The 12328-nt window shown below is 40.0% G+C and overlaps 1 protein-coding gene across 2 annotated transcripts in view; it reads left to right on the top strand.

The window, feature by feature from the left end:
* xpo6 (exportin 6) overlaps window positions 1-11799 on the top strand; it is a 140600-nt gene extending 128801 nt beyond the window's left edge. For both annotated transcript variants that reach the window (XM_043711504.1, XM_043711505.1), the window contains one exon: window positions 8176-11799. In XM_043711504.1, the coding sequence (XP_043567439.1) occupies window positions 8176-8277 (102 nt within the window). In that variant the 3' untranslated portion in view covers window positions 8278-11799. The remainder of the gene's footprint in view (window positions 1-8175) is intronic.
* The last annotated feature ends 529 nt before the right edge of the window (window positions 11800-12328 follow it).

The following is a 12328-nucleotide window of genomic DNA, read 5'->3' as shown; positions in this document are numbered from 1 at the left end:
TTTCCTGTTCTTTTTCTCAAGGGGTGGTAAATGGGGTCCAAATCAATGTGTTATTGATCCAGTTCCAGTTGGAATGCCATGCTTCTAGGAATTCTTGTGCGTGCCTCTGTTTGGCATGTCCTAGGATGGATGTGTTGTCCCAGTCAAAGTGGTGTCTAGGATACTAGTGATAGTGGGTCATGTCTTTTTGTGGCTACTTGATGTTTATGTATCCCGGTTGCTAATTTTCTGCCTGTTTGTCCAATATAGTGTTTGTCACAGTTCTTGCAAGGTATTTTGTAAATGATGATTCTTTTGCTTGTTGTTTGTATAGGATCTTTTAAGTTCATTAACTGCTGTTTTAATGTGTTTGTGGGCTACCAGGATGCCAAGAGGTCTGAGTAGTTGGCAGTCATTTCAGAGATGTCTTTGATGTGTAGGGCAGAGTGGCTAAGGTTTCTGGGCGCGTTTTGCCTGCTTGTTTGGATTTGTTGCTAAAAAATTGGCAGACTGTGTTGATTGGGTACTTGTTCTTTTTAAATACACTGTATAGGTATTTTCCTCTGCTCTGCGTAGTTCGTCTTTGCTGTAGTGTGGTGGCTCGTTGAAATAATGTTCTAATGCAGCTTCGTTTGTGGGTGTTGGGATGATTGTTTCAGTAGTTGAGTATTTGGTTCATCTGTGTTTTCCTGTAGACACTGGTTTGAAGATCCCAATTGGCTGTTCGCTCTACTGTGACATCTAGGGATGGCAGTTTGATGTTTCCTTTTTTTTTTGTGAATTTTATGCCAGTAAGGACATTATTGATGGTCTCGATGGTTTCTTCTAATTTGTTTCGTTTAGTGGTGACAAAGCAGACCCAAAATTTGGGTTGGATGGTTGGCAGAGCTGTTTGTTCAAGTCTCCGCATTACTGCCTCTGCTAAGAACCCTGATATCGGAGATCCCATAGGTGTTCCAATTATTTCTCTGTACGTTTTGTTATTGAAACTGAAGTGGGTGGTAAGGCATAGGTCCACTAGCTTAACTGTGTTGTCCTTGCTGATGAGGTTGGTTGTGTTTGGTTCTTTTAATAGTGTAATCAGTGTTTCTTTGGCCAGGTTGTTAAAAGGGCTGTTACGTCAAATGAGACCATGATTTCTTCATCATCTATCTTTGTGTCGTTTGGTGTTCAGGAATACATGCATGGAGTGGATGGAGTGGTGAGAGTGTTTCACTAAGTGCTTTAGTGTTTTTGGTGTAGTTCCTTGGCTCATCTGTATATTAGTGTTCCAGGTAGTGAGACTGTGATCTGAGGGGGGCTCCTGGTATGTGAATTTTGGGTAGTCCGTAGAAGCGTGGTGTGTTGGATCTATATGGTTTTGTTTTTGGAACTCTGTCTTGTTTAATTCTCCAGATTTCTGAAATTTTAAGTAAGGCTGTGATTTTGTTCTCTAGTTGTAGGGTTGTTCTCTAGATGATGTAACAGTCCTGTTCACATCCATCAACATCAATCTGGCCAAGGAAACACTGACTACACTATTAGGACAACCAAAGAGATACACACCAAACACCACCAACCTCATCAAGGACAACATCATTGAGCTAGTGGACCTATGCCCACCCACTTCACTTTCAATAACAAAACCTCCAGACAAATCAATGGAACACCCAAGGGATCTCCGATATCAGGATCCTTAGAGGCAGTAATGCGGAGCCTTAAACAAACAGCTCTGCTAACCATCCAACTCAAACTTTGGGTCTACTATGTGGATGACACCTTTATCATCACTAAACAAAACAAGTTAGAGGAAACCTTCAAGATCATCAATAATATCCTCACTGGTATAAAGTTCACTAAAGGAGGAGGAAAACAACAACAAACTGCCATTCCTACATGTCACAGAGCGAACAGCCAATGGGAAACTTCAAACCAGCGTCTACAGGAAAACAACACAGATGCACCAAATACTCAACTACAGAAGCAATAATCCCAACACCCACAAACTAAGCTGCATTAGAACATTATTTCAACGAGCCACCACACACTGCAGCACAGAGGTACTACGAAGAGCAGAAGAAAATCACCTATACAGCGTACTCAAAAAGAACAAGTACTCAATCAACACAGTCCGCCAATTTCTCAGCAACAAATCCAAACAAGCATACAAAACGTGTCCAGAAACCCTAACCTACTCTGCCATACATCAGACATCTCTGAAATGACTGCCAGACTACTCAGACCTTTTGACATCATGGTAGCTCACAAATCCACCAATACATTAAAACAGCAGCTAATGAACTTAAAAGGTCCTATACAAACAACAAGCAAAACAAACGTCATTTACAAAATATCTTGCAAGGACTGTAACAAACCCTATATTGGACAAACAGGCAGAAAACTAGCCACCAGGAAACATGAACATAACTAGCCACAAAAAGACCTGACCCACTATCACTAGTGTCCTTACATACAGATGAGGAAAGATACCACTTGGACTGGGACAACACATCCATCCTAGGACATGCGAAACAGACACACACACGAGAATTCCTAGAAGCATGGCATTCCAACCAGAATTGTATCCATAGGCCCATTGATTTGGAGCCTATCCACCACCCTCTGAGAGAACAGAAAATGACAACACCAACTCAAGGAAACCTAAACACAAATAGAAAGCAGGACATAACACCAGTGCTTCACTGGAGGCTCACTGACAATGTTGCCTAGTATGGTGACGAAACGTCTGAAAATGAACCTTCCAGCTCAGCGAGCAAACTTGCATCCAGAACCTCAACCTGACCTACAACCTAAAAACAACCAAATGTGTTTTCCATGTTTAATGCTGCAGTGCAAGATTCTGGAGCATCTCCAGTCTTTTGTGGTTTGAACTGATGGTTGGGTGGGTGGGAATTCATCATCACACTTCAAGGTTCAGCCTCCTCTGTTAAAAACATTACATCTATGATTGCCTCATCTGTCATTTCTGTTGTGCAGCATATGATGTCCACTTTAAGTTTCACTGGCCCTGCTGGAATTTCCACAATGGCTTCCCACACGTGAATGAGAAGAGCTTTGTTACTGGGTTAGTTTTCCATGCTCTGTTCGTTGTTATTGGCATCCTGCATGGATGTAGCTTTTTTGAATCCAGTGTGATAAAAGCAGTTGGTGACTTTGGCTTCCATCTCCACTTTCTTCTCTCCCTTTATCACAGACATAGCCTTCTGAGCATTTGGGTTGTCTTTCATCTCTGGTCTCAAACATGAGAGATCAGCTATCATCAGTAGTTTGTTTTTAGGTTCCTAATTACCTCCAGGTCTATTGGCTAGAACTTGATGATAATGCCGGAAACAAAAACATCAACTTGACACTGTTGAGGCCAGTGATGTCCAATGTGCAGGATAATGATCTATAATGACTTCCTTTTTCTTTTATGCATTTTGTCCACTTTACTGTTCCACAATTCAAAAATGCTGAAGGTCATCAGGATACTTATTGCCTCATACTATATGGGTAAAGTCTTAACATTCTCTAATATCTTCAGCCTATGACAAGAGGCAGCTATTTTTGGTTCCATGTTGATACTGACCATAGCAGCAGACCATTGTAGTGACATGTCTTGCTTTGCTTTCCACCATTCATGTTCACTTTTAAACATTAAAGAACCTGAAAAAATATTATAACAGTCTGATTTCTTCCATGTTAAAAATGTCCCTTGACCCATACTTGTTCAGGACATGGGTGTGGCTGCCAAGCAAAACCTTAACCACTTAATGCATGGAAGTCTGAAATGCCTTGTCTTGAATTGGTCCAGCTATTCTTCACTGCAGATGTAGTTCTTGTGGCCCAGTGTTCTTGCCAGGTTGATTTCCCTTTCCTGCAGCATTGGACCAGAGATGGGAATGTTCTCTGCTCAAGCTGCTTTATCCCACATAAGAGCTACTTCATTGGAAATGGGAAGCCATTCTAGTTCTTTTTCGTTGCCAGAGAAAAGGCCTGCTTATCAAACTGTTCCAAGATCTTGTTTTGTGCTTCAGAATGGTTGCCAAACATAATATAAGCTTCCACTTCTTAGTGGTAGCCATTTTTTCTCTTTTGTATCACTGTTTTCTACTTGATGTATCAGCTTCACATAGTCTCCAATCAATTACATTTTTAACTTTTTCTCTCTGGTTTAACAGCACTTGGAGACATCTCTGCCAAATGATGGCTTACCCTTTATTTTGCACTGTAGTGTGGCCTAACTTCCACACACCTCAAGTGTGATTTCATTACAAGCTTATGAGAGTTCAGCTAATTAGGAGTTTCCAATCTGCAAGTTTTACTTATGACTGGCATCTTGCTATTAGATTTCATTTTCTGCCAGCAGGAATGACAACTTTTCATTAAGGAGTTTCATATGATCTGATTTTGCTGTATAATGCAGTGTGACAGGAGGATGAGAGGATCATTTGGCTGAATGTATTGCAAATGCTTTATCTTTAAATTTTGCGTTTAAATGCTGGGTCTTCCATAGTTGAGGATATAGAAGTTTGTGGGCCCTCCTCCTAATATTAATTGTATAATTATCCACAACCATTCAAGGTTGAATGTGACAGCTGCAAATCTGATTTGTTTGTTGTTGGATTGCTTAATTTCTTTATATTGTTTACACTGTTTAGGATGTGCTTTGTAGCTTCAGTATCATGTTTAGGTTTCTCTGGTTCTTTGTTCATGCTATCCTGCACTCTTTGAACCTGGCTTGCTCCCCTGTCTTAATGGTAATGGTAGACCGAGGGATGTATCAGATAGTAAGGATGTGATGGAATACAATTCTGGCCTTTTCCTTGTGTGCCCAGTTTTGAATTGCCAGATTTGTTCAGAATCTGTACCATGAACATGCCATTACCACATGACATACGTAGAACGTATCTTCCCTCTGAGATGGCTCTTTGCCCCCACAATGATAATGCAGTGGCCACCTTTCACAATACAGTACTGTCATGGACAGATGCTTCTCGAACAGATTAATGATTACATCAGGTAGATTGTACCTACCCCTGGCTTAATGAAAGGGGACTTGGTAAACATTAGAGTTAATGGATGTAGGTTTGCTCGCAGAGCTGGAAGGCTCATTTCCATAAGTTTTGTTACCCTACTAGATAATATCTCCAGTGGGCCTCAGGCGAAGCAATGCTGAAAAATCTTGCTTTCTATTTGTGTTTGGTTTCTTTGGGTTGGTGATGTCATTTCCTGGGGTGGTGATATTTCCTGTGGTGAAGTCACTTCCTGTTCCTTATCTCGGGGGGTAGTAGATGGGGTCTAACTCTGTGTGTTTGATAGAGTTCCGGTTGGAATGCCATGCTTCTAGGAATTCTCGTGTGTGTCTCTGTTTGGCTTGTCCTAGGATGGATGTGTTGTCCCAGTTGAAATGGTGTCCTTCCTCATCTGTATGTGAGGATACTAGTGAGAAAGTAATGTCTTTTTGTGGCGAGTTGGTGTTCCTGTATCCTGGTGGCTAGTTTTCTGCCTGTTTGTCCAATGTAGTGTGTTATAGTTCTTGCACGGTATTTTGTAAATGACATTAGTTTTGCTAATTGTCTGTATAGGATCTTTCAAATTTATTAGCTGCTGTTTTGTGTGTTGGTGGATTTGTGGGCTACCATGATGCCAAGGGGTCTGAATAGTCTGGCAGTCATTGCCGCGATGTCTTTGATGTAGGGGAGAGTGGCTTGGCTTTCTGAACATGTTTTATCTGCTTGTTTGGGTTTGTTGCTGAGAAATCGGCGGACTGTGTTCATAGTTACCCATTGTTTTTGAATATACGGTATAAGTAATTTTCCTCTGCTCTGCGTAGTTCCTCTGCTGCAGTGTGTGTTGGCTCGTGTGTACCCAATGCCGATTCCTCAGCAACAAACCCAAACAAGCAGATAAAACTTCAGAATCCCTAGCCACACATCTTGGAAATGACCGCCAGACTACTCCGTCCCCTTGGCATTATGGTAGCCCACAAATCCACCAACACATTAAAACAGCAGCTAACGAACTTGAAAGACCCTATACAAACAATGAGCAAAATTAATGTCATTTACAAAATACTGTGTAAGGACTATAACAAACACTACATTGAACAAACAGGCAGAAAACTAGCCACCAGGATACGGGAACACCATCTAGCCGCAAAAAGACATTACCCTCTCTCTCTAGTATCCTCACAAACCGATGAGGAAGGACACCACTTCGACTGGGACAACACATCCAACCTAGGACAAGCCAAACAAAGACACGCACAAGAATTCCTAGAAGCATGGATTTCCAACAACAGAGTTTGACCCCATCTACCACTCCCTGAGAAAAGGAACAGGAAGTGACTTCACAGGAAATGACACCAACCCAAAGAAACCCAAACATATAAATAGAAAGCAGGAATTTTCAGCAGTGCTTCGCCTGAGGCCCACTGAAGATGTTACCCAGTAGGGTAATGAAATGTCTGGAAATGAACCTTCCAGCTCAGCGAGCAAACCTACATCCAAAACCTCAACCTGAGCTACAAATCTTTTCAAAACTCATTAGTTAATGTTGAGAGCTCCCTGGGCTGCCATCCTCAGTTTTTTTTAATTGCTTTGCCCTTGCCCTGCCCCCTCCCTCACTGTACCCAGCAATGGTAATGAAACAATCTGGAATGTTGGCTAAAAGCTACATTTCAATTAGTATGACCATCAGCTGCTTGATTATTAAGTAGTACAACTACTTAAGGTTCCAAGTATGTTTGTGGAAAAATTGTATGGTGAACTGGCCCTAGGTTGATGCCAGTGACTTGTATTGGTTTGCTATTATTGTAGAGATTTGATTAGACCAATTCTAAAGGAAAATCTTGTTCTCTAAAGCCAAGTGTTTCTACAGGAATAGTTTTGTGGTTACTATTACTGTGGCTAGCTTTTCTTTTCAGATCTTATGTAACTGAACTTAAATTTCAGGGGACATTTGAACTTGTCTCCAGGGTTATTACAGGCTGTTCTTTTAAAAGCTGCTTTATGTAAGTGAAAAGTTATATTTTTAATTTTTGCCATTCATTACACAGCTATGTAAGATTACAGTTAGGGGACCTGTTGCTTTAGTGATCTATCGTTTCAGTTTTGCAAGGCACTGTCGTCTTGGTTTGGAGTTTCAGGAGTTGCTGAGATTATGTTCTGACTAATCGGTGTTAAGCTAAAGAAAACTGCGGTCATTCTCTCCAGTTTTTATTTAATTCCATTTTTAAATTATTTATGGATTTAACAAGATTTTGTAGCAGAGAATGACACATTTGAGCTGCACCTCAGTAACTCTTTCATGATAACATCATTATATTTACTTTGTAAATGTCTACACAGGTCAAGGCGTCTATAATCTCCCACTTTGTTTTTCATAATCACAAAAACCTATTAGCGCACCATTTTAAACTTCTCAACTGTAACGAGATGTCCCATCAACTCGTGACTGTCTCCCTCACCAAATGCTGATCACTAGAACATCTTGGTTCTTCCATGTTGCACTTATCTCTGGTCCCCATCCCTTCCTGTGATGGAGGGTCCACAATTGAACACAGTTTTCATGTCCTTTTTAAGGTTTTCTACAAGCTCAAAATTACTTCCCATTTTTCATATTTAATACCTCTAGGTATAGGGCAAAAGTTTCAATTTGTGTTCTTAGTGAGCTGACCTTTCTGTACATATCTTTTATTTGGGCTGTCCCTATAGCTCATTATTGTTTTTAAATTTATTTTATATTGAAATTTTGAAGCTGCTTTTTGTAAGTATACTGATTTTGAACTTGAAAATTTGGGGTAACCTTTTTGTTTGAGACAGCATACTGCAGTTGGTTTTTGTCACTTTGCCCAGATTATTTCTGTTCCGTCTGTTCATTATTACCATTAGGATATTAGCAAAGTGATATCTTTTGCTATAGCTGTTGAGCAGATATTGCAGCACTTGTAGGAAGTTACTGCCCAAACATTCGGCTTAAGTTATTATAACGTCAAGTTTTTGTTGTTCAGGAATGACACAGAAGTAACATCTGCCCACAGTCTGTCAAACCCAATATTATGAATAATCCTGCAGGTACTGCCATCACTTATAGGTGTAATGCAAATCCAGTTCTGTCCATTGTCTTCATATAAAATTAAAATTTTGCTTTATTGCAGCGATTATTTGAGGAACCACTTACTAACATTTTCTCTTTCTCTCTCCCTTGTGCTAGGATTTGCCTTCATTTACACAGAGTGTACACAGACTTGTGAATGATCTGCGTTACTACAGGCTTTGTAATGGCAGTTTACCTCCTGGAACAATCAAGCTATAGCCCTCCCAACTGATGCCTTCATCCTTGCCCTCCTGCCAGGCTGTCCAGTGCAACCTGCTAGCTGGATCCGTCAGTACGCTGCTGCAGCACTTTGTCTTTGTCCTGGAGAAATATAATGGTTGTATTCAGTACATTGACATGATGCAAACCAATCATGTAGCCTGCACTGAATAGACATCAATCGTTCGCACCCTCACATCAACGTGGTCCTCTCAACTGTTTATTTGGATTAATGAGACTCTCCCCGGCAGTGCGACTGTGTTCAGCACTTTGTTTCCTCATTTACTTTGATTTGCCTTGAACATTTCTACTCTGTGCAGGCAGAGAACTTACAATTTTAGGTCATATCATTCCAATGTGATATCAGTGGCACATGCTTAATTGAAGAAGTGCTTGTGTTATAAACTGTGTTCCAATCCTTTGAATTACCCTCTCAAAAAAAACAAGTATGCTGGATTATTTTTTAAGAAGTTTTTAAGTTGAGTAAATTTATTTTATATTTTCATTAGACTTCCACTCATCTTTGTAACAATTCTCTTATGATCCCTTTCTTTCATTAGTCAGTCTTGTTCAACTTTTACTCACCTTTGTCTGTGTCATGTGTCCACATCTGATTTGTTGAGGAAATGTTGAGGTGGGCTGTGGAGTGTAGAATTGTAGGTGGAACAGAATATAGGATTGAAACAAATTGGAAGATGTGTGATCAGTAAGTATAAAAGACCAAGTGTTGTTTTTGTTGGCATTCATGTTTTTTTATTAGTATCTAACTTATTCTCTGTTTGTCTCCGAATTGTGGTGACTGCAGTAAAGTGAACTTTTACCAATCAGACTGTGACAGAAGGAGAATTTATTTTCTTTCTTAGTCCATGGGTCACACTTTGTCCTGGCCCAATATTTTTTTAAACTCTGAGCCTCTTTATTGTTCAATTCTCAATCTGTTGTCCAAACACACACTTTCCGCTGCTTTGCTGGAGAACGTGGTATTGAATGGCCAGAGGCTGCTAAAAAAGTTTTTTGTGCGAAGGATTAGTGACCACCAGGGAGAGTAGGTGGAAAAAGAGCTTCTGGCATGGTGATTTAATTAACTGTACAAATGGAAGGACCTGCAAATCTGCTAGGTTTAGAGTGGACACATGACTGACCAGAGTTTAGTTGGGATTTCTAACCTATGAAGATGATGGTACAGATCAGGAACTTTGGAAATGTGGAGATCCTGAGCCATGAAGAGGCTAGGGTTCTGTAGTGAGTGAGGCCTTCATGCTTACCTGAAGCTTTATCAGATTTGTCAGCTGCTCATATTGCTATTTAGTGTTAAAGTTGGGCCATCTAGGCTAAACGTGTTAAATAGGTGAATAAAGCTTATACTTGAAGATTCAAACATTTTTCAAAAGTCGTTTCACACAAATAGGAAGCTGAAAAATGTGACTTTTTAAAATCAGTGAGGGCTTAAGATAATAGCCCAGTTATCATCCACAGGATATTGGTCTTTTCAGGATTGTCCTCTCCTTTCGCTTTTGCTACAATCATTAATACATAGCAGGCCCCTGTTACTTTCCTCAGGCCACGGAGGCTTTAGGCAGCAATAATATTTGAAGACTTGGTTCCTTGTATTGATCTAAATATTTTCCAGATCCTTGGCAATGGTACATCTCTAACATCAAAACCCAATACTGTCTGCCCTGTTCTTGGGGCACTGACTTAACTTCTCTGTTCAGAGACACAAAATAAATAACTGCAAATTTTTTTTTAACAAAAGCTAATTTTCTCTAAATTCGAGCATTTATTTGGCAGTTTAAATGTAATTGTAGTTGACAAATTCTAGAACCAAATAATTTTGTTCATAGTTAAAACTATCAAAATGGACATCATCTCTGTTGAAGTGGGTGGTTATGGGGAGATTGAGTTTTAAACTAAAACAGTGCTGCTTTAAATGGTAATGAAGGGAGCTTTATAGTGACTTACTCTTGACACACAATTGGCATATCAGTGGTAATTGCGAAGACCTGTACAGTTGAGATGCATCACATAAGCAAATGAAAGCCCCTTTATTACATTGTAACATGATCTACATGGACCTGTTTAACTACTGGTCACCGGTTTGTTCCACAGTTTCAAGAGTGGAAGTGAATTTTATAAATACTACCTGACTTCTAGGATATTGAGTATTACCAGCACTTCCTATTTCTAAAGCACCTCCACATAAAATGCATTCTGCTGTGTTCCTGTTTGATTCCATAATCTGAAGCTGTTGAGTCGTTGGGAGAGAGGCCATTGTTTTCAAATGGGAAAGATTTGTTTTGAGTTGTAGATGTTTGATTCTCAGGGGCCTGCAATGAGCCATGTTTTTATCCTTTGCCTTGAGTACATGAATATTTTTTTTTTATAGACATAAGTACACCAAGTCAGAGGCAGATAAGTGGAAGTCTAATGTTAGTGGTACACTACACCACCACTATTGATTGGACTTGACCTCTTGGATTATGGCTGTTGCCAAAGTTTATCAGATCTGTTGGTTCCTATATATACAATGAGGTGTTGGCACAACCTTGCATCTTGCCTTTTTTTAAAAAAAAAAGAATCCATTCCCATTTTTGGTTCACTTCTCGCTTCCTTCTCCTTTGCTTTTATTCCTAAGATGGTAGCATAAAAGGATCAGCACTGTTCCATCCTCTGCTATTAAATGTGTACTCTGCACAGCATGTCGCCTGTTTCTTTGACCCTTCATGGAGTGCTGACAACTCTGCTCTTGCACAGCATCCCAGCAATCTACAAAAAAGATTCTATGTTTGCTAATGGAAGATGAAGCCAACCTTTGATTATGCACTCCGGAACTGGAATGGTTATCAATGAGGTGTTTGTGCTGTAGAGGTAGTTGCCTTTCCTTGATGGGTTGCAATGCTCTGTATTTCCTGGGCCCCGTTCAGTGGTCCAGGCTCTGAAGCCACTAAAACCATCGTGGGATCCTGTGTCTACAGTTGCTGGGACCTCTGAGATTCTGCATTATAGGCACCTTCATAAGTCTTGTTCTCAGTTACTTTGGATAGACCCCACCATAACGTTTCTTTTCCCATGCTACATCTACGACATGATTGAACTCCACTGTGGTATATATAACAGGTATTCTCTGTACCTGAAAGGAGTTTCCTCCCAGTGTACAAACTGTGATCCAGGTACCATGGTGTCACAACGTTGGTCTCACCTTTGTCAAATGTGGCTGGCCAGCTTGTGTGTTGAAATTTGAAGCTCTGTTTACAATTGTATTTAGAATGCCTGTATTTGTACAGTCATTGCAAGTATGTGCAAGACAGGTGCTGCCTCATGCAGCTTGCACCATGTATAAAGTGGACTCTGTTTATTTTTTTAGGATTATGGTAATACTTTGTGTAAAAGTGGACACTGATGCAATTATAAACAGGTTCCAGCTTTCACCGGGGCTCAGTGTTTCTGGATGTACATATGAGACTCTGTATTGTGCCTGAACACTTACAATGCGAAGTGTATTAAAATTACACACTGGTTTTACTGTTTGGGTTGATTTTGTGACATTCCATTGCAGAACTTTAGTCTTTTAATAAGTTGCAATTTTTCAACTTTTGTGTAGATATGACTTTTTTAATAAACGATGATCCTAATAAGTGTTTGGCTTCAGCAGGCATTTGGGAATTATTGGGATCTCCAAGAATCTCCACTACTTGAGCACACAAGTACAAAAGCAACACTGGGCATCTGTATTACAGCAAAGGTTTAAAAATCTGATGGATCCTCGCACTGTACAGTTTACACATTATTTGCATAAACTTACAGAATTGCATTGTGGGGCCAACTCAGCACATTGAGATTAGTTGACCCATTTAGTTGGAATTTCTACATTGTGGGGTTTACAGCAAATGTGTAATTTGGCTGTGGGAGAAGCAGGAATGCTTAAATAGAACTTATTTCGATCCCTCTTTTTCAGTTGTGTTCAATAGAAATGCATGAAATGAGCCTCCTTTCTCCCTTCCATTGAAAAGGATTTTCCACATTTTACTCATATTTAACAAATGTTGAACTG

Source organism: Chiloscyllium plagiosum, chromosome 21 (genome assembly GCF_004010195.1).
Source record: "Chiloscyllium plagiosum isolate BGI_BamShark_2017 chromosome 21, ASM401019v2, whole genome shotgun sequence".
NCBI lineage: Eukaryota > Metazoa > Chordata > Chondrichthyes > Orectolobiformes > Hemiscylliidae > Chiloscyllium > Chiloscyllium plagiosum.
Note: the sequence above shows the minus strand (reverse complement) of the source record. Positions and strands in the feature narration are given on the sequence as shown.